The sequence below is a fragment of the Embiotoca jacksoni genome, unplaced genomic scaffold (genome assembly GCF_022577435.1).
Source record: "Embiotoca jacksoni isolate LCO1_2020_lvr unplaced genomic scaffold, fEmbJac1.0.p SCAF_7, whole genome shotgun sequence".
Classification (NCBI taxonomy): Eukaryota; Metazoa; Chordata; class Actinopteri; family Embiotocidae; genus Embiotoca; species Embiotoca jacksoni.
The window spans coordinates 20,109,745-20,132,624 of record NW_027185425.1 but is presented as its reverse complement, the minus strand read 5'-3'; the positions used below and the strand labels follow the sequence as shown (position 1 = coordinate 20,132,624).

Genomic DNA, 22,880 nt, shown 5'->3' with positions numbered 1-22,880 from the left:
GGCCTGAAATACTTGTCTTTCGGTCAGTTTGGGGAATTTTTCATCCAGTACAGCAGGTCTCTCCAACAGGGAGGTTGTAACCGAGGCCCGCATTCTTTTCTTTTTCTCCTACTTACATTTTCTTGGACAAATCATTCATAAATATAACTTCTATTCATTGGTGACTCTTAACCACTAAAACTAAATGAGGTTCTTTTGATCACAAATTTGATAATTGGTAACTCTGAATGAAGCCAATGTTTGCTTTAAACCTGGAGTGTATATTTCTGGGGAACCGAGGATGTGCACTGGTGAATGTGGTGCGTTTTGGACAAGCAACACATTGGATATTAATAAACTTTAATAAAGAGCCAACCTGCACTGTGTGCAGCAGCAGGGGTTGTAGAGCGCATCGCAGTGGACATCGTTGAGTGTGTCTGTACCTGCTGTGCTCAAAAAAGCTACACTGAAATACTACAAGCAGCCAACCATAAGGCCAAACAAAAATTGATGCCACTACCGATACCTGATAGTACTTCTTTTGACAGAAATTTTATAAAATCCAATTTAAGTTAAAAATTTTAAAATATTCAACATCATATTATAGATCTTTAGTTTTCAGGAAAGTACTGCTGTGGCTCACTGGCAGCGCTTTTTAAATCAAAAGGTGGAGGTGTGGATGTAGCGCTGGTATCAACATTTGGTACCAAATGACCGAAAGCATTTTTTGATGCCAGCGACTACCAAACCAATTTGGTTGGTGACATAAAAGTGTTGAAGTTTAGTGCGCAGCTACTATATGATAAGTCATTGTTTGAAAGACTGCAGTGGGAAAAAGTCTCACTTTATTCCAGCTCTAACGGTTCTCAACACTGTTTATTATATGGCAAACAAATTGCAAAAGTGCAGCTGCAAAGTGATCAAACGCATTCCAGTGTAGTTTAAGCTGTCAATCTCGCATGCGTCAAGTCAGGAACCTCAACATAACGTCTAAGGACTTTTTGTGACTTTAGAAACTGTCAGCATTCCTCCATGACTGAAACTACTTTTACTCCAGCCTTGTTAATGAGCAGTTTTCAACTCAAAACCAGATGTTTGCCATCTCATGCCATGTTTGTCTGATACAAAACCTGACATGCACTGCTGTATTCTATTGAAGGCCAGTGTGTAAAGTTCTTCTATCTTAAAGACATGCTTCAAAACCTTTCAGAAATTGAGTGATCAGCAGGATGCCCGTGGTACCTACCCATGTCCAGATGGGGCGATGAAATACAGGCAGCAGTGTACTCTGTTGTCCGGCATCATCCGTCTGTTGACCCGTGACTCTGCGTTGAGGTAATCCTCAAACTTACTATCGATGTGATCGATGACCGGCTGCCAGCTGAGGACCACAGATCATCCACATCAATGTCAAGCACAGTGTGACAGTTTTAGTCTCCGATAATTTGTCTTGACAGATGGCTTAGCTCACCAGTTACTGTTGTCGACCGCATCACCGAAGCCGGGGGTGTCAACAATGGTGAGCAAAAGATGCACTCCTCCCTCCTTCACCAGAACCTTCGACTGTTCAACCTGCAACCACAAACAATGTCGACAGAAATCAGTCAGGATATGTGCATTTAATTACAAGATGGCTGTATAACAAAGTCTCTTTACTTGTTGGAAACAGTTTAAGTTACAGTCAAATGTTTAAGCCTATATATTAATAAATCCTATTTACCATCAGATTTAAATGTTTAGATTAGGTGCTGTGTAAGGAAATGTCCCATGTTGCTACCCCTAAATGACAACAGGTACATCCAAAAACATACCAGTAAACTCTACACAGCTATTTCTGCAGGTTTTAATGTTTTGTGTCAAGTATGAGCTTCTAAAGTACATATTATGAAGGGATTCTAGACTGATGACATGTTATGTAAAATACTTTTCAAATGGAGGCATGACGAGTGACTTCAGCTATGTACTTCTTTACAAGCTCCTTGTACATATATCAATATACAGGCAGCAGACCGGAACCAAAACAGATCTGCAAACCCTTTTAACCACAGCCAGCCTGAAGTATGTGGAACACAACATCTAGAATGTGAGCAGAGTCGGAGATGGAAACAGGGTGGTGATGGTGAAGGTGCAGTGGAAGAACGTAATAAACAAAGCTCACTCAGCGGGGCCAAAAGAGGCCGGCCTTGGATCAGCGTGGGGTGGAGGCAGAACTCGTGATCAGCAGACAAAGGTTGATATAATCAGCAGATCTAAACCAGATCATGTCTGTCTGTCATTCTCTTACATCAGTGACTCAGAGAGTTCACAGACTGTAAGCTATGAGAAACAGTCATATGGCTGAGGTCAGTCCAGGTTCACAGCAGTTTCCACACACACTCCAGAAAACATGCCTCGAGAAGCCTTTGATCGTGAACATATATTTTTCTTAAGCTGATGATTCGAGATCCAAATTAGGAGAGCAGTGACAGTGATAGTTGTGAAATACTCTCCCTGAGGGTCGGACACATTTGAGTTAACTAAGCCAATACCGTGGACTGAAGCAGCACCCTTAGTGTGCTCTCTGACTGGGGCGGCGCTGCACTCACAACACACCACATCTTGGTTACACGACAAAACCAGGTTTAAGAAGTCAACAAACCTTAGCAAACAATACAAAGTGAGTCAGAGAGCAGACACACAACAGGAGTCTGGTGCCGAGTGTCTCCGAGTGGCACCAACAGAGAAGCCGATTTATATCGGCTGATTTATCATTATCAAATGTTTTTTAAAACGTCAAATATCAACATTGTATTGGTTGTAATGAACTGGCTGTTAATGCAGTCCTACTCTGCAATTGCGTATTTTTGGCAGGTGTCCTTGAAGTTGCAGTTCAACTGTCTCCCCTTATTCTGTACATCACTGATAAACTTGACATTTCAATCTTGTTAATTCAACTGTAAGAATATTTGTAATTGTTTACAAGACAACACCATCACTACAGCAATTTAAAATCAGAAAATGCTGCACAATGATTTGATTAAAATTGCCCTTTTTACAGTTCCTTCATCCGTCCCATTCAGACTACACCTAGCCAGCACTACCTGGCTACAACTTTGCTCCAGCTTTTAGCCAGTCTACAACACAAAATGCCGCAGCAAAGATATTCCCCTGCAAAGCTTCCATATCAGACTTTAACCCCTGTGACCTCCACCCACCGGTTTCTGTCATGGACTGGAGCTGAGCTGAGCTGGCTGTGTCTTTACTGGCCTCTGATCTCCAGAGCTGCAGGGAGGCTGGGCAGACCAGACGGACACTAACACGAGTGAGCTCAACAAAAGAAATTCACTTTTAAGACCTTTTGCATGCCATTCAATATTAAAGATCCCCTTCAGGCATGGTATACATAAAAATACTCTCCTTACAATAATAATTTGTGCCTAACATGTCTTTTTACGTGAAAGAAAACAAGAAATACATAGTTTGAAATTAATAAAATGACATCTATGCTTCCTCTGTCACTGAAAAAGAATCAATGAATATTTTCCATTTCAAAAGTTTAACTGAATACAAGATGTCTCCTGCAAGTCCAATATTGGTTTATACACAAAGCAGAATTTATGTTTCCATATCCAAGTTGCCTGTTGATTGTATTTATCTGCAGCTCAAATTCAAAAACACATCAGTGTTTACCATACATAGGCCTCAAAACTTAAAATGTCTTGTTTTTTAATGAATGTCAGTCTTATATTAGAACATCAGAAGGCTTTGAGGGGAAATCTGTAAATTGTAGCTAAAGGAAATAACCTTGGTTACGCTCCACCCCTCTAAACTGCATGAGCTTCTGCATACACATTGGTCAATCACTATGACAAGCAGAATATTGTTATTATGAGGCTTTCTCAGCACTTACTTTGCAAACTGCACTCTGACATTTTGTTTTATCAACATGCCAATAATTTTTTTTATATGCACAAATTTGAAATGTGAATTAAACACACCAATTGCCCACGATTGGCTATTATATTAAGGATCCAGTATATTAAAAAGACCTGATAGCTACCCACATAGGCAAAGTTATACTGTTACCCAATCCTATTGCACCATGGCCAAAAATATTACCTCAGAATAACTCGTACGTCAAAAGGTAATTATAAATGTTATTTGCACACTGGACTGGATGGAGCAACAACATATATATCAAACACACCTCTAGTTGAAATCTTTTTAAGCTGTTTCTTTTATGAATTTCAAAAATTGTATTATGCCACTGAAGCAGGAGTGAGTTTCTGATCTATAAGGCAGGACAAGACTGAGCTCGGTGCATATGGCAGTTTGCTGGCTAATCACCAAGTCTGCGTCTTGTGTTCTGGGATTAACCAGGAACAACAAAGACATCTGACCCATCTTTTATCACCTCCAGTTAACACCCTCTCCATCAGCCACTCTGGTCATCTCGCTATTTTTTTCCTCCTTTTTTAATTTGTGAGCTGGATTCTATTACACACAGCGTTCCACAGGGTTTCATCACATTCCTTAGCTGGGCTTGGGAAAAAAAAAAAAAAAAGTGGCCACAATTATTTGAACTGTAATTAGTTTGTGGTTCCTAGAGAGAGAGAAGGAGAAGAGACCTCTGTTCTCCATATTAATTATCTCAGTCCTGGCCAGCATAAACAACAAGCAATACAGTTTGTTTTTGAGCATATATTTTAGCCATGAGACTGAAGGCCTCAATGATTCTTCAAACAGTCAGTCTGGACGGACGGACGGACGGACGCACGCACGCACGCAGGCACGCAGCAAATCTCATTTAAACTTTTAATAAGAGCTGAGGAGATGTAATGGGCAGGTAAACAGATTGGAAGCAGCAGTGGGATGAGGGCAGACAGAGCACCAGAGTGCTGCAAGGGATTAGAGGAGATTTAGAGCAAAGTAGTAGATGAGAAGGAACAGGTGAAGGGAAGATCCTTAACATGCAGCTGATTTTCTGTACACAAACCCAAACTGTACACTTCTAACTCCCTCCTACAGGCTGTGGAGAGGCGAGAGGAGCCCGTTTACACCAACAGTATCATGTTTCACTCTTCAAAAGGAAGCTCAAGTGAAACTATGCAACAGTGAGCTCTATTTGAGGAAAGTGCCAAACCCTTATCCTCAGTTCTGTCACTGTGAACAGCATCAAAGTTTGAAGACTGAGGGTATAAACCACACGCGGCACATTTACAATCACTCCTGGTAGCGGCATCAGTCTTGGCAGTCGCACCTGCAGCTTTGATGTCTGTTATTGCTTAATGTATCATGACAATGTGTCAACCTATAGATGGCTTATAAGAGCTTTAACATTTGCTACTATAAACAGAGGTCTGGTAAGGAATCATTCTCACATACAGTGGTAATATTGGAATAATACATTAAAAAAACGTTATTGTTAGTAGGGCTGAGTATAGTGCCAGACTAGTGCCAGAGTTTGGGACAGATACTACAGTAGCCCCGAGGGTCAAAACAACATGAAAATGTTTTGACCCTTTGTGAAATGTCTTGCGTTTTGTGAAATGATAATGAATTTAAAAAAATGATTTAGTGTTTTGTGAATTGTCATTGCGTTTTGTAAATTGTTGTAGTGTTTTTTGACCCTCAGTGCCATCATACGATACCTAATATATCAATAATGTACTTTAAAGCTGCATTAGTCTATATCTCTCACACCCAAACTGGAAAACACAAAAACAATTCTATTTGTTGTTGTTTATCGCCCACCTGGTCCTTATTCAGAGTTCCTAACTGAATTCTCTGAGTTCAGATAAAGTGATGATAGTGGGAGACTTTAACATTCATGTTGACGTGGACAACGACAGCCTCAGTTCTACTTTCAGCTCATTATTAGATTCTATAGGGTTTTCTCTGAATGTAAATAAACCCCGTCACCGTGGTAACCACACCCTCCATCTGGTTCTGTCGTATGGCATGGAAACTGAAAATTGAATTGTATTTCCTCAAAACCCTGTTTTGTCGGACCACTTCTTATTAACATTTGAAGTTACAATAATGGACTACACAGCATGTGGGAATAAATCCCACTACAGTAGATGTCTGTCAGATGATGCCGTGGCCAAGTTTAAGGAAGCAGTTACATGCTTATCCTCTTTGATGCCGTGTGTTAAAGCAGTGGAAGACATCTACGTTGATCTTAGTCCCACACTAGTGGATCATCTGGTAGAAAACACTGCAATATCTCTGCTACAACTCTAGATGATGTCGCCCCTCTGAAGAAGAGACTAATGAACCAGAGGAAGTTGTCTCCATGGTACAACTCAGAATTACGCTCTGCTAGGCAAGCGACTAGAAAGCTGGAAAGGAAATGGAGTTCCACTAATTTAGAAGAATTTCACCTGTCTGGAAGGAGAGTCTAATATTATATAAGAAAGCTCTTCGTAAGGCCAGAACTTTATATTATTCATCATTAATAGAGGACAACAAGAACAACCCCAGGTTTCTTTTCAGCACTGTAGCAGGCTGACAAAGAGTCCCAGTTCTGTTGAGCCCTCTATTCCTTCAGCTCTCAGCAGTAATGACTTCATTAAGTTCTTCACCAATAAAATTGTCATTATCAGGAATCGGGCAGACCCTTCCTGTTACTGATGTGTTGCTAAGCAACAGCAGCCCTGGAAGCAACCATGGGACCAGATTTGTAATTTGAACATTTCTCTCCTGTTGATCTCTGAGCTAACGGCAATTATTTAATCTACCCGTCTCTTGGATCTCATCCCAACTAAACTCCTCAGGGAAGTCTTCCCTTTAATTAATACTTCCATATTAGATCAGATCAACCTATCTATTGTAACCGGCTATGTACCGCAGGCTTTTAAAGTCATCAGAGCACAGAAACAGCTCTGGTGAAAGTTACTAACCATCTTCTAATAGCCTCAGATAATGGACTCGTCTCTGTACTTGTTCTTCTGGACCTCAGTGCTGCTTTTGGTCAAACAGTCAACCAGCCAGCCAGCCAGCCAGCCAGCCAGCCAGCCTAGCCTGTTTTATCAGCGCATCATTCCAGGAAGTTGTCTTCCTGCTTGGGCGTGTGGCGGTACACATATTAACCATCTGTACAAGATTTACTATCATTTAGACACATGAAATACTGAAATGCCGTATAAGGGCTCACTAACAGCTGCTTTTGACAAATTAGGTATCAGGCTTTGTCCAACACCTGTTATATAATGGATGCAATGGAGTTTGTTTGGTAATCAAACACTACATCAGCAAATATTTGGGCGGTTTTAAAATGTTGGTCAGAAAAAGAAAGTAATTTGCATATTTTGGGAAGTTTTTAAATTTAGAAAAAAGCTCTTTGCCCATTGAAACTTTATTCTAGATTTTGCCAATATGTCTACAGTTCCAACAAAAATGGAATCAAAGTGTAAAAATAAAAAAGCTATGTTCTGTGGATTGTATCACTAATTTTTCTTACTCAATCAATACTTTGTGACATTTATTCATGGTTTGGAATATATGAGTAGAATTATAATACAAGTTAACTGCAGCCTTTAGCTTGTATTTCTCTGAAATCTGGTAAATCTTACGACCACTACAGAGGAGCATACAACAATCACCTACAAAACATCGAGACATGATTATGAGATCTGAGGTTATAAGGAATGTGTTATTATGTCATTGTCAGGCAGGGTTTTGGATGTTATCTGCAAAGACGATACTGCTATCGGTGGGAAGAGTCTGAGTTCTGACTCTGAGGAGAAGGGGAGGGTATGTATGCAGATTTAATCGATTGGATAGAAGGTGGATCTGTTTCATCTTCTTTCCATCTGTTTTGGATTCATGTTCCACAAATGTTGTGTGTCTTCTCTTCTACATTTCCTCTACACTAGCTGGCAGGTCTGCATGGCCAAGCAGAGCTTTGCTGCTCCAGTGGTTCTGGTCCAGTGTTGGAAGCAGTGATTCACACAGAGGATATTTGATCTTTTATCTAATATTCTAGGTGATAGTTATCTCTTCCTAGAATCCCTGGTTTAATAGGAAATGTAGGTTTTAATGCCAAAATACTTTAGCATTTGTAAACAGTAAAAGTAATATTGCTCTATAAATATTAAAGGTGTATTTCTTACGTGATTAAATATATTCCTTTTTGACTGATTGCAAAACAGCCTCCATCATATCATTTTGAGGACCATCAGGCAGGTTCTTGTGTACAAATGTAATGTCGTTTTTTTTTTTTTTTTTTTTTTTTTAAACAGGAAATCATTTAAAGTCAACTTACTTGGAATTATAACACATCTTTGCCTCCGGCAAACAAACTCACTTTGTTAAAGCAGATAAACTGGTTTTGCTCTCTAACACAAACACATGTGTGGCAACAACTCAGTGCAGCAGCCTGACAAAACAAGATGTCACACAGCAACTATTCCGTTGATGGCTGTAATGCTGAGAGAATAACAAAGCTGAGGGCACACCTGTTACAGCAGCCTCGGGCTCTGACACTTGAACTGGCCAATGTCAGAGTGAAGGGAGAAGACGACATTAGGTTTCAGTTAACAGAAACAAATATTTGGCTCTTTATTGGACTATTTAGTTTCTGGGTCAACAGAAAGGAGAAATCACCAGAGCTTGAAAGGGTCAAATTACTAAAGAACAAAAAAACTGAAAATTACCTGTACAGTTTTTTTGATTCTATGAGAAGGACCTGGGTACTCAGGGGAGTACAAGTCTGTCAGAAAGAGCGAGTTGATCAGCGTCGACTTCCCCAGTCCAGATTCTCCTGCAAGACAAAGACAGGGTCTGAGTGAGTGGGAGGGAGGGAGGGAGGGAAGGAGGGAGGGAAGAAGAGAAGCAACTCGAGAGATGCATTTCACGCTATACTTGTTTCCTAATCCTCCTTTTCATGCCAGACTGAGGTGCAACATGACACAATTTCCAGATGTTTATCAACTGTATTTCTAATGCAGTCCTTTCCTGTCTGACATTCTTCACATGTTTCAGATTCACAACTCTTTTAGGACAGGAAGTTGCTCCCTATAACCTTTTTTTTTTTTTTTTTAACAGGCAAGCGATAACAAGATACAACGTGGAAGTTATATCCTCCCATATTTCTTTTCCTGTCTGCATTTCAAAGATCTAATCAGGCTATCATGGGAGGGGAGGAGAGGGGAAGGAAGATTTTAAAACAAAACACAGTCATCATGATTATTTTCACTCTAACAAAGCAGGAAAATCTCAAATTAAAAGCACCGTTGTTTTTCCATATTCAAAAACAACAAGCAGAAATCCAACACTTGACATTATAATTTACTCTTTGTTATGGACATCAGTTTCAGCTTGCTTTATCCTCTCATTCAGGCCCACTGTTGATTTGACAATCTGAGATACATTTAATTTGAATTTAAAAGCTCTTTATTAAACACTGGAGGTTGATGGTAAAATGTGATCAATCAACCGGTGTCATAAGATGCGTTGAATAAGACAGAGATTAATGATTCTCATCTAATCATCATGTAGTAACTAGACTGATCATTAATTTAGTTACTACATATTGGCCGATAGCGAGGTCCCTCCTTACAGATGTGGTCTCTGTTGTGTGATGTACCGTCACTTTTCGTTGCCCCTGATGTTTACTTTCGGCAGAAATGATTTCTCCTAACCACCAGCATTGTCTGAAAAAAGCATGATAGCCAATAGGTGAGGTGCATAGTATACATTCTACTTAATGCAAAAAATTGCATGGAAAGTTAAATTAAATTGGAAAGCATTAAGATAATAAACAACATTTACCTACAGGGTTCCCACTAAGTCATTGCCTGACTTTCACTAATTAAAAAGCTGAAATTTCATGACCTGTAATGAACAGAAAAACAGGCTGCTGTTGTGCTGAGCAGACAAGAAAGAGACACATTTTTTTATACCCATCAATTTACAAGCTCACAGGTGTTTTCAGTAGAATTTGTTTCACTGCTTAAACCTACTGCACAATTCTGATCACGCACAACTGTGCATAAACCCGTATAAACACAATGACTCGTGCATGAACAGCTGAACTGTCTGTGGAAAATGTTTATCATATTTCATTGACAAAAGGATGAAAAAACACCAGTCATCACAACTGAATCAAAACAATGTGCATGTGACCCAAGTTCACCGTCTCTGCCTGCCTCCCCCAAACAGCCACTTCAGAACTGTCAATCAAACCAGTTCGGCCCCAAACACACCTGCGTCTGTTTAAGGCCTAATTTAAAATGATTTTCATAATGACCCCCAGCACACTGACCAGAAGCAATTCATTTAGCTAATGACACTGACGACTTGTGGAAAGAATGTATTGACTTCTTGTTTTATGATCGGGGTCGATGCTCTGTGAATAGGAGTGTATTGGGACAACATCTGGCGACCCTCAGTGGTGTTGATCTTTAAAGTTCTTCGGTTGTTGCCACTTGGCTCTGACAAGTATTGATGGACACAAATTTGAGTACAGCTCAGTTTGGGTCCGTTGGAGCTGGAGGGCATGACTGTGGTAAACTAATAGCATCAGCAGTGTGCCTGTTAAGACTGGGGTGAGTGGAGGGCAACAAGGAGCTGCTGAACAAAAGCCTCAGTGTGAGAGAACAGGCGGTCATATGCTGGCCTGGCACCGGAGCCAGAGAGCTGCTCCTGACCTTTACAAATGGCCGGGGCCACAACTCAGACACTCAGCCAAGACGGAGGAGGACGGCAAGATGAAGAAAACATCGCACAAAAGGATCCTTCACTCAGCGCACTCTCAGAGTCATAAATATTTTCCTAAGAGGGTAGAGACACATTTATCTTGCAATCGCAACAGAATGGTTTCAGCGATTATAGCTGGACTGTGATGAAACATACAAGACCGCTGTAAACATTTCTTCTAGACTGAAGGGGAATGGAGAGCTCTGCTGTACTGAAGGCTCATGGGTAAACTGTGGGTGAAATGAATGTGATAAAAGTGTCAGCTTAATAAATGGAATCTCAGAGAAGAACAGAAGAACCAAAGAGCCGGTGAGATCCAGGTCTGAGTGTCAGTGTGAGGAGAGAAGATGAATAAAAAACTAACTTATATTTACAGAATCTTCACATGTCAAACTTTGAAGCAGGAAAGAGAATTGTCTGAACTTGTACAGAATAAAGTGACAAATTAGTCTTGGCCACGATGTGATATATGAAAGAAAACCATGTTTCATTTTAGAGCAAAAACAATATTATGCTAAATCATAATTTCATCATAACAAAATTGTATGTTTACTGTTAAGTTTAAAGTGTGAATTTAGATGGAGCATCATGGTGTCACCATGTCTACACAGCAGGTTCAGCAGTGTTAGTGAGTCTGTCGACACAGGAGCCTCTCAGCCGCTGAGTGAAGGTCACTCAAAACCAATTACACCACGACTGTAGAAAAATAGACCTGAAGCCTAAAACTACACGTCAGGTTGAGACTGTGAGGGTGCAGCGTCACCGCTGTATTGATTAGAATAGAGGATTTATTTCAGTCAGACATACGAGACAGACGTCTGAGAACAATGTATAAGATGCAGTACACCTTCTGTAGCACATGAACAACAACCTCCTCAGTTTGAGTCCAGCTCAAGACTTGTTTACGTGACACTTTCCTCTTCTTCATCTTACATTTTATCCTCTTTTATATGCTAACCATTGCAGACAAGATATTTTTAAAGAATGCATATAGATTCTGTATAATTAGTTGAACCAGAGTTGGTCAAAGTCACATCTTCTTTTCCAGTTTGTAGCAGGGCTTCAGGTATTTGGGAGACAGTCAGGGTGTAGAAGAACAACAGTCCGTGTCATAATTGTTTACCTTTACTTTAGTCACTTATTATATTTACAATGAGCAGCATGATGTGAAATCCGGTTTAAACCAAATTTTTAAAAAGTGTGCTTCCACGTGATAATGCAGTAATTAAAAATACGATTGAGTTTCAGAGCGCCTCTCCTACAAGCCTGCCAGCACTTTGAGCAAAGCGTTGCTCACCCTGCTGGAGGCAGTTGAGTTGACTTCATGTGCATTCAGCAGCACAGCGGAGAAACGAAGGTGGAGAAACTGGGCGTGCATCGTGCAGCTCTGCACTTCTTTTTCATCATGCTTCCACAATCTGTTGGTACAGTTGCGTAATTTTGAGACAGATTTTTTTGGAAACAGACTACTTTGGTTAAAAGTTGTGGTTCAGTGTTTAAAGTTTGAATCAGGGTCTCCTCGATTGAGAATTCAACCCCTAATTTTTAGATGAGCTCAGTTTCTACAAACAACAAAAAGACTTTTAAAAGCGTCTGACTGTGGGGAAACTTTGTGAAATGCTGGTGTCCTGTTGAGGGCTCGCGTGTTTGCTGCAGCATAAATACAGTGACATGCTTCATGAACTTGAAAGAAACCGGTTTGTGAATTTATTCAACCAACTGGCTGAATGTATGAAACTCCTGGTTATTGAAGAGTTTAATTTAACCCCTTCATGCCAGGTATAACTGAACCAGGATAAATAAGGAAGCCAACCGCTGTCATTAAACTGAGCATCCTGTTGCAGCACCAGAGGAGGGCCACTCATGGAAGGCCATTCCCGCCGAGCCGAGGCCCGTCCCTTCACTCAGCAGCCAGCTCACTTCCTTTAAAGGAAATTTCCAGCAGCTGTGTAAACCGTGGGGGTTTATTCAAAGGCACTTCCCACTGCATGCGAGAGGCTGGTGGAGGGGAAGCAGGAAAAGTTGGACTTTTCAGAGGGAGACAGCAAAATTCATTTGCCAGGGCTTCCAAGAAACTGGGCTACTATTATGTAGGTGACATGAAGTAATCTGTAGGTTCATGAAAGGGAAATTCTGTGTGCTCAACATTGTTGCCTGAAAGGAGTCATCATCTCTCCACCACTGTGTTTATAAATGGGACTTTCCCTTCAAATGAAGGCAGCGACAGGAAAAGTTTAACAAGTCTGACAAAAGAGTTAAATACATATCTGTTGACTTTCCCCCAGCCGGTCTCCTCATACTACAACCCCCTCTTCTTAATGTCAGGCCATGCTGTCCAAAAATGACAGAACAGAGCTCATTGAACTCCCCGTCAACCAGGACCCAGCAGACTGAGCTGTGGCTGCAGCCGGCATCAAGGTCAGTTTCTGCCAACATGGAAATCACTGCCAAATATTGACTTTGACCAACAAATGGCTCTGGCCCACTTTCATTCATCCACTAACAATAGATATATACCCCCCTCCCCCCTCCACCTAACATCAACATGAGCACTGATGTGTACTTTCACCCTTATGGACCCTCAAAGAAGTGACTTCCCACCTGACATTTGACTTTGTCATTCCTGTCATGTATTTCATCTTCACTCGAGGGTTGCGCAGCATTTATCAACAAATATATATATAAAAATATATATATAAACATGAACAATGCATGAATTAAAGGGCAACACAAAATACAAATTGGCAAATAGCACGAGACGAAATGTTAATTTGACGGTGGAGTAAGAAACAAAGAGATTTCATGTTCAGATTCTGTGAGATTGTGAAGAGGGCTTCAAATTATTATTTTCACCATTAGTAGATCTGCCAAATATTTTCTTCATTAATTGATAAAAAAAAATGTTGCTCATTATAAATTATTTTGTTTTGCCTACACTTTTAAGAAAGGATTTTTGGGAGAAACAAAAATATGTGCTTAGTCTTCCCAAACACACAAATAAATGCATGTTGAACAACCTGTTTAACCCGACTCGGCAATAATCTTTGTTTCTGATCAATCTGGCTCAGTGAAACTCCATCTAACCTAATTAAATACCGGATTACAAGTCTATTTTTATCTTTTGAGTTTGTATGTGATCATACAAACTTTGTCAGTCCATTTACATTTCAGTTTATGTTGGATGTCCTAAGATGATGTTCAATAAAATGTGGGCATTGGGTGTGAGGTATATATGTGGTATATTGCCACAATAAAGCCACCAAAAAAATAAAAACCTGTATTAATTCCTGATGTGTTCATACTTTCCTGCAGCTGTGAGAAGCCCGTTTCTGCCCTACTTACGTTTAAATTTCCTTTCTAATGCTGTAATGTCTAACAAACTATGCTGTGAAAACAAGTAACCTGTTTGTAGCCGACTTCATACTGTCTCTTTCTGGAAAATGTGTCTATAAATTCCATGACCACTAACTTTTTTTTTTTTTAAACACTCCCATCTATGACTAAAATAATGAAGCAGAAGCCCACACTATTTACCAATATCCCAGCTATTCTAATTACACGCTGCACATTAAATTGCCACATAACAGACTCGTTCCAGAGGTCGCACAGCAGGGGGAGCGACAGGGCGACCACAAGGGAGGAGGGGGCTCTTATTTCCATGGAGATAGACTCTTAGGTCTCGGAGGTAAGTAGGCACTATCAGCCATGAACCCAGTGACAGGATGTGACATGATGCAGGCGTTTGTGGCGGCTTCCTGCTCAGGTAGCGAGAGAGAAAGGAAGGGTTGGATGGGGGCGCCTCCCTTCGAATCAGCTGCTCAGGCTCTGACTTTGGCTGCATGAATGGAATGACAGGAAACCTCCTCCCTCCACACAATCCCAGAGAGACAGAGAGACAGAAACAGAAAAACAGAGAGAGAGAGAGAGAGAGAGAGAGAGAGAGAGAGAGAGAGAGAGAGGGAGAGAGAGCGAGAGAGACGGAGAGACAGAGACACACACAGGCTGAATGTCCTGCTGAATTGGAACCATTTGCTTCAAGTATGGCATCCTGGAGTCTTGTTTTACATGCAACTTCTCCTCCTTAACTAAAACCATCCCTGATGCATTTGGGCAGTCATGTGTTCGTGCTTTCAGCCATGACATCTGTATGAAATTCAATACTGCTCAACACATGAACATCTATAGGAGATACGAGTTTTTACACTGAGAGAATCTACATGAACCAACAACTCTGACATTCTTGAGTGGGCAAGAAGAAAAACAGTGAACTTTCAGTTTCTGGTTCTGGTTCCAATCAGATGGATGATTGTGTCACAGACAGAAAAGTACTCACCCACAACCATCAGGGTGAACTCAAAACCTCTCTTCACAGATTTTCTGTACACTTGGTTGGGAAGATTCGCAAAGCCCACATAGCCCTCCAGATTCTTCTGTTGCTGTAGAGCAAAAATAAACAGAGGAAACATTTCTCTAAAGACAACACAAACATAATGGGAAACGAACACAGGTTGTGTCACAGTGTACCATTTGCTAGTTTAGAACATTTTTTAAGACTTTTAAGCTTTTTGATTTTGTTATTCCTGTTAATCTGCTTTCTGTTTTGGTTTGTCCAGCTGAAGGTCCATGTTTATTACAGAGCACATCCTGTAGTGTTGGGAAGGTTAACATCCATCCAGAGCAATGACTTAAACTACCAGGGACCACAGGGAGTATATTATCTTCCTCCTGCCCCATTAGGGTTAATCCCATCCAAATGATGCTTTACTCTAATTTTGATTGGATGTGTAGTGTAACAAGGCTAAATAGTATCTATCAATACAACATTATAATATTTATCAACACTAGACTTAAGGTCCAGGTCTACTTGAGTGAACTTTGCAGTAAATGGGTAGTTCTCATTTTCTCAAGAGTGTAAAATGTGTTGAAAACTCCAAAATAGCAGGTGAGTACACAATAGGTTTAGATTTTCTAAGGTCAGAAAAGAACTTTCAAATCCAAATATATAAAGATTTGCATAGTGTAGATTTTTTTCAAAGTCTTATTGATTGTCTATGTGAGCGGTGCCGAGTGAAGCAGCTGCTTCTTTAGCTCTCGGATGCTGTTGGTCTGTTAATCCCAGAGGCCACCGCTTTGGTCCAGACTAAAATACAGTATCTCAACGGATATTAGATGGATTCGTCTGAAATGTGTATTTGAAACTATTTGTAATAGTTCAAAATTTTAAAGGCTTAAATTAAAACCATTTTTTAAATGACTTTCACTTTCTGGGTGTAATCCCCAGTTTAAATCAGGATTTTTACTGAAGTTGTGTCTTGATCCAAGTGGCTTCATTTTCAAAAATAAAAAAGGCAAAATAAATTGCATTTATAAGCAGAGTACTTACAGCTGTGTTGGAAAGAGGACAGGTTGTCAAGACGAAGTGACATGGGAACAGCAGGGAGGTCCGGGAGGCAGGAACCAATCCAAATACAAGAGAACGAGAGAAAGGAATCAGTACAAGCACATTTCTAAATGAAACAGAAATTCTCATAGTTTGGCAGATTTGCTGCCTTCTGGCAGAGTAATGAATAAATTGGCAAATTTGCTTTACATAAAGACAAGGCATATCAATATGGCTCCCTGATTTACTGCAAGCACCATGGAAACATCTACAAAAGTCTGGAATAGCCTTTTAACAGACATAAAACACAGATGTGTTATGAATCTGGACCACAAGTTTCAGTCTTTTTTAGAAGTCTCCATCTGCGTGTTAACAGACACTAAAGCTCCAACAATACAGGGCTTTCCCTAATTATGACAATCACCACATAATGACATGTTCAATCAGTCCATACATGTACAAACATTAGTTGAGGTTTGAAGAAATGAGCTCCTCTGCTAAGGTAAGGAGAAATAAATACACTTTTATGAATTGTATAAAGCACTATCTTATACAGTAAATGACATTGATTCAAATCTGCAGCAAAGAAGAAGAAATATATTTCGGTTCCACGATGCTTAGCTTCCTTATTTGCAGGTTTTCAGGAAGACACAGAGGAAATATAACTATAATAAAATATGACGCATCAAAATTTGTCAGGTAGCTGGAAACCAATTTCTGATCAGATTAATAATCTTGTTTACCCAATTTAAATGACATTTGGTGAATAAAAAGCACATTTTATAATCCTCAAACTACAGTAGAGCAACTGGACAGTCTCCTAAGGAAGTGATTTCCTGTATGTTTACAGGAGCTGTCACCAGTTAATGTGATGCTTAAGATGATGCATCCTCCAGTCATCACACTGATCCCACTGTAACTATTTACACACACACACACACACACACACACACACACACACACACACACACACACACACACACACACACACACACACACACACACACGTACACACGCGCACACGCACACACGGCTGGCTTCCATCTCTTGGCCCTGCACATCACTTCCTGTTCAGTAGACAGTTGATGAACAGCAGAGCAGTCAGACATTCAGCCAGAAATTTTTTGCAATGCTGCAAATATAAGCACATCTCTGTTGTGAAGGGGTACGCATACTAGAAAATACAAAGACACTGCGCATGTGATAAGAAGGTATTTCAAATGTGTGCTTGGTTGCACTGAAAGTTGTCTCTGTGCTTTCACATCACTTCCTGTGGCTGAGGTGCCAACAGCTGCAGGAGTGGTATCACGTATGAGATCAAAAAGTTCAGAAACGGTTCCTGTTGCTCATGAGCAGTAAGTATCAGCATGGGGCACGGAGCAGGAAGAAGCTGTAGCCTTCCTGAATAAGTATTCCACCTTTCACTGCTTGATCATCATCAGCACCTGCAGGTACACACGACTCTGTGAGCGCCGCTTCTGCACATCTGCAATTTTGCCACGGAAACGAGCACAGGGCCCCTCAACAAGTCCTCCAGACAGGAGCACAGGGCCCCTCAACAAGTCCTCCAGACAGGAGCACAGGGCCCCTCAACAAGTCCTCCAGACAGGAGCACAGGGCCCCTCAACAAGTCCTCCAGACAGGAGCACAGGGCCCCTCAACAAGTCCTCCAGACACGAGCACAGGGCCCCTCAACAAGTCCTCCAGACACGAGCACAGGGCCCCTCAACAAGTCCTCCAGACAGGAGCACAGGGCCCCTCAACAAGTCCTCCAGACAGGAGCACAGGGCCCCTCAACAAGTCCTCCAGACAGGAGCACAGGGCCCCTCAACAAGTCCTCCAGACAGGAGCACAGGGCCCCTCAACAAGTCCTCCAGACACGAGCACAGGGCCCCTCAACAAGTCCTCCAGACAGGAGCACAGGGCCCCTCAACAAGTCCTCCAGACAGGAGCACAGGGCCCCTCAACAAGTCCTCCAGACAGGAGCACAGGGCCCCTCAACAAGTCCTCCAGACAGGAGCACAGGGCCCCTCAACAAGTCCTCCAGACAGGAGCACAGGGCCCCTCAACAAGTCCTCCAGACAGGAGCACAGGGCCCCTCAACAAGTCCTCCAGACAGGAGCACAGGGCCCCTCAACAAGTCCTCCAGACAGGAGCACAGGGCCCCTCAACAAGTCCTCCAGACAGGAGCACAGGGCCCCTCAACAAGTCCTCCAGACAGGAGCACAGGGCCCCTCAACAAGTCCTCCAGACAGGAGCACAGGGCCCCTCAACAAGTCCTCCAGACAGGAGCACAGGGCCCCTCAACAAGTCCTCCAGACAGGAGCACAGGGCCCCTCAACAAGTCCTCCAGACAGGAGCACAGGGCCCCTCAACAAGTCCTCCAGACAGGAGCACAGGGCCCCGCAACCAGTCCTCCAGACAGGAGCACAGGGCCCCTCAACAAGTCCTCCAGACAGGAGCACAGGGCCCCTCAACAAGTCCTCCAGACAGGAGCACAGGGCCCCTCAACAAGTCCTCCAGACAGGAGCACAGGGCCCCTCAACAAGTCCTCCAGACAGGAGCACAGGGCCCCTCAACAAGTCCTCCAGACAGGAGCACAGGGCCCCTCAACAAGTCCTCCAGACAGGAGCACAGGGCCCCTCAACAAGTCCTCCAGACAGGAGCACAGGGCCCCTCAACAAGTCCTCCAGACAGGAGCACAGGGCCCCTCAACAAGTCCTCCAGACAGGAGCACAGGGCCCCTCAACAAGTCCTCCAGACACGAGCACAGGGCCCCTCAACAAGTCCTCCAGACAGGAGCACAGGGCCCCTCAACAAGTCCTCCAGACAGGAGCACAGGGCCCCGCAACCAGTCCTCCAGACACGTTTCACTAAAAGGAAACCATTTGCTGCAAAACACCTGAACTGTGGTGAGATGGCGCTCGGGTTCTGCATCACCGCAGGCACGCCTTTCTGTTCCCCAAAATGTTGACAGACTTTGATGCGCTCTCTCTGCTCAAGTTTCATGTGCGTGGCAACATTGAACCAGTGCTGATGATGATCAATTCATGAAACTTCAAATAGTCACTGAAGAAGGTCTCCGCTTCCTCCTGCTCCGTGACTGTCATGGTGCTACGTACCGTTCACACGCAACAGGAGCAGTTTTGGATCTTTCTGATCGACCCTTGGACACGACATGGTGGCAAACTCTGAGCCAAACTGGAACAGCGACTTGTTTGTGGTAATTACAGCCACACAAAACCAAGACAATGTGAAGAGTAGGCAAAACATGTTTTATTACAAATTCCTGCCTGATACTGACAGGTGTTATTCAAAGGGACAAAATGACTTGTTGTAAAGCAGCACAAAGGTGGAATCAGTAACATACCACTGTCACAGAAATCAATGCAGGAAGGCAATGCAGCAGTCACAGACAGTAAAACGCACGGTGCACTTTGCTAAATTAGCGGAAACAATGCGGTGAGCCCTCCGGAAGCTCGTGTTAAAAAGAGGTCCAACCAGCCCGGAGGCAGTGTTAGAGTTTAGCAGCAGAGTGGAGAGAGAGCAGAGCTTTCTGACAAACTCCTTCCCACGACCTCAGGAGAGCTCACACAGTTCATGCATCATCCCACACTGTAACTCTTCCAAACTCTCTCTGCTGATGCGACTTGGCTTCATTCACACAGTTCACAAATGCCCTCAATTAGATTTGTTCTACTTTACAAGAGATGGAGATTCCAATAGCAAGTTTTGATTATGCTTTTGGCTTTTTTACACATTTCCAAACACTATGTTAACAGGCTATTTATTGAAAGCTGTTTTCCAAATATAAATCTGTAATCTCTAATTCAGAGCCTGAGCTAGGAACATATTAGAAAAGTCCCTGCGGAGCCAGAAAAACTATTTTTCAGGCTGAATAGTACAGACGCTCATGTTAACGTGTAAAATCTGTTAAGTGCCTTTTGCAGGTTGATTAAAATGTTCCTATTTAATGAGAACTCAGTTCAGCTGCAAACCTGCACGCCACATGTTCCTGTCACATGCAGTCACCTTTCAATCCCATGTACAGATAGATATTTGATAATATAGCTGATGGTACTCCCCTCTTGTTTTTTAGCTGTGTATGGTGCTTCTAGTACATCATTGCTAGTTTTTGCCGCTTTGGTGTCAGACTACTTGTTCATAGCACTTGTGTCATCAGACTAGCAGATACCACTTCCTCTACGACTCCACTGTCACGCATGATTCATAAAAGGACTTGTCACTACTTGAAGATGCCATTTTTCTCCACCCTTCAAGTGTCAGATTATGAGCGGGCCACATGTTTGACTGGTGGGATGTCGCAGCTGTTCTACTTGCATATCACACAACACAACACAATACTGCTTGGGTTCTTTTGGCAGATACCAAACCTTTACATGCATAATAGTGTTGAAGCGGTGGGCCACATATCACTTTTTATCATCAGGTAAAGTATAAAACTAGCAGCTAAAAGACACCCACTCTGTCTAGCTGCTCTTCCTGATGTGATGAATGCAGCTTTTCTAGTAGTTTCCTTAGCGAGCAGCCTGAAGCCCTGACGAAGGGAGGACCGCTTTCAAAATCACATTTATATTTATTTAGTGTCAGAATTATTGGCTGTCAGTAAAATAATGAAGTACTGTTTGAACATATCTTCTAATTGCCACAACTGTGCCACACATATAAAAATATAAGACTTATTAAAAAGTTAAAATCATGTTGATTCTGATTTCTATTATCATTTCTATTTGCCTAAGATCAGACACCTTGTTTGCAGCAGTGAGCAAATGATCCCCAAAGTATCCATTGTTCATATGATGTCTTAGCCTATGGTTTTTAAAAATGAATCTTAACCACGAGTCTGTGGTATAATATCCAATCTAAAAGGCCCGCGTATGAACTTAAATACAATTTACAGCCTGTTGTAGATTATACGATCAAGCCGCCAGCATTACCCTGACAATAACACATGGTAACATGCAATAGAGCAAGTAAATGGAAACCGAAGACTTCATCTATAGTCACAGAAAGAGAACTAAACAGACTACAAACATAACCAAATGATTATGCACACGCCTCTTACAGCATATAGAGAAAGGATACTAATAAACCGTCTTTAATGCCCTGGGACACGGTGCCTCGAAAACACTTAAACAAACCCAGACTGAACTCGTTGTCACTGCAGACTTCCCCCTGGTATTTGACTGCCGTGCCATCTGACTCTGTGTCTGGCACAGGGCCTGACCTGCCCATCTGTGCTGTGTCAATGTCACTATGCAAACACCACACGCAACATGTCACTTGGCTCCAATTTCATTCCCATGAGGGCAGAGATGTTTAATTACCCATTGTGTAAAAGGCAAGCTATATCTCCATCCTGGAGTTCAGGGCTATATACGGTCTCTTCTGGACAGAAAGATAAACAGCAGCAAGTCTATAAGTACCACATTCAAATAGATTATGAGCTCAACTGTAGTGGGCTCGGTTTGAAGGATTTAGGCAAATAACACAAAACACGTCACAATACCAGAGTCTGTCTCCCACCCGAAAAAATGAGCAAGCACGGGGATTTAATCATGGCGTAAATGATCCACATGAGCTTGCTCATGGAGACGTATTTCTGTGGCTGAGTGGAGACATGCACCTGACATCAGTGAGACAGGTAGTGCAGACTGACTCCGTCCTCTGCACACTTACACCGATTCAATCGTACTTCGGGTTAGACGTGCTGCCAGTCTCCGTCCTGTACCTGACGTGTCCGGGGGGGTTGACGGGACCACGTTACACCTCCCCAGTGACCAACAGGCGTCCTACGTACAAACTCACTCACCACAAAAACACAGGAAATGCCGTGCAGACATGAAGCATGAAGCGGCGGCAGCATTGATCCTCGTACGAGTGCTCCTCCAACCAAACCTCATTCATAAACCCAGACGCGCTTTTACCTTCAACTTAAACGTTCAACTTAATTGCCGTCTCACACCATGTAACGTTCAGGGGTCATTTATCGTGACGTTACTGATAAATATGTTGTGCGTGTTTCAATTCGGCAGAAAACACCAAAACATCGATAGCGCGAGGCACTTCCAGCATTTAGCCACAGTTTTCCCGATAATGACGTAATGTGTGAACAGTACAGTAACACATGGTGGTCGGTGTCGGCTCGGTTCACTTCAGGTCTTCAGTCGGTCCCGAAGTTGAAGCCAACGCTGCAACAACGTTACCGGAAGACCACAGCCGCTTCCGAGGTGTGTGGCTCCGCTGGCCGAGAAACAAAGAGACGTTAAACCCGAAGAGATGGATGTGAACCGGGGCCAGGCCAACGCAGCGCTGCGGGATTCGTCCCGACTGGGTTCCGACTTTATTTCCGAGCGCATCGTTTCGCGTACACAGAAAACTTTCGGCTAAACAAAAGCCAAAGTATTCAAAAAGTGACCGTGAGACTGGAGCTGGTTTCACGAACGGGACAGCGCAGTAAAAGGTGTAAAAGTGGGAGGAAACTCACCCATCATGCCGCTGTTTCCGTCTGCTTCAACGACCACTGTTTCCCCGCTTGACATTCCCTCTCTCGGGCTCCGCTCGGCTCTATGAAGCGCTCGCAGCGGGAGCACCGAGTCGCATACGCATATTATCGGACGTAATTGCACGTGATTGACGCAGAACGTCAGAGCAAAGTTACGTACGCTGTCCATCGAGAATACCGGCTGCAACATATCGCGAGACTTGTAGGAAACCAACTACATTGCCACTCGTTTTTGCAACCTAAGACGAGAGGTATGCTATTTATCCGAATATTAATACCATTATTAAGAACACATATTTTAATTCAACGATT

General features: G+C 42.5%; 1 protein-coding gene across 2 annotated transcripts in view; it reads right to left on the bottom strand.

The window, feature by feature from the left end:
• septin7a (septin 7a) overlaps positions 1 to 15,085 on the bottom strand; it is a 28,736-nt gene extending 13,651 nt beyond the window's left edge. For both annotated transcript variants that reach the window (XM_069176120.1, XM_069176121.1), the window contains exons 1-4: positions 14,996 to 15,085; positions 8,619 to 8,725; positions 1,451 to 1,551; positions 1,226 to 1,360 (exon numbers count right to left, since the gene is read on the bottom strand). In XM_069176120.1, the coding sequence (XP_069032221.1) occupies positions 1,226 to 1,360; positions 1,451 to 1,551; positions 8,619 to 8,725; positions 14,996 to 15,005 (353 nt within the window). In that variant the 5' untranslated portion in view covers positions 15,006 to 15,085. The remainder of the gene's footprint in view (positions 1 to 1,225; positions 1,361 to 1,450; positions 1,552 to 8,618; positions 8,726 to 14,995) is intronic.
• Between the last annotated feature and the right edge of the window lie 7,795 nt (positions 15,086 to 22,880).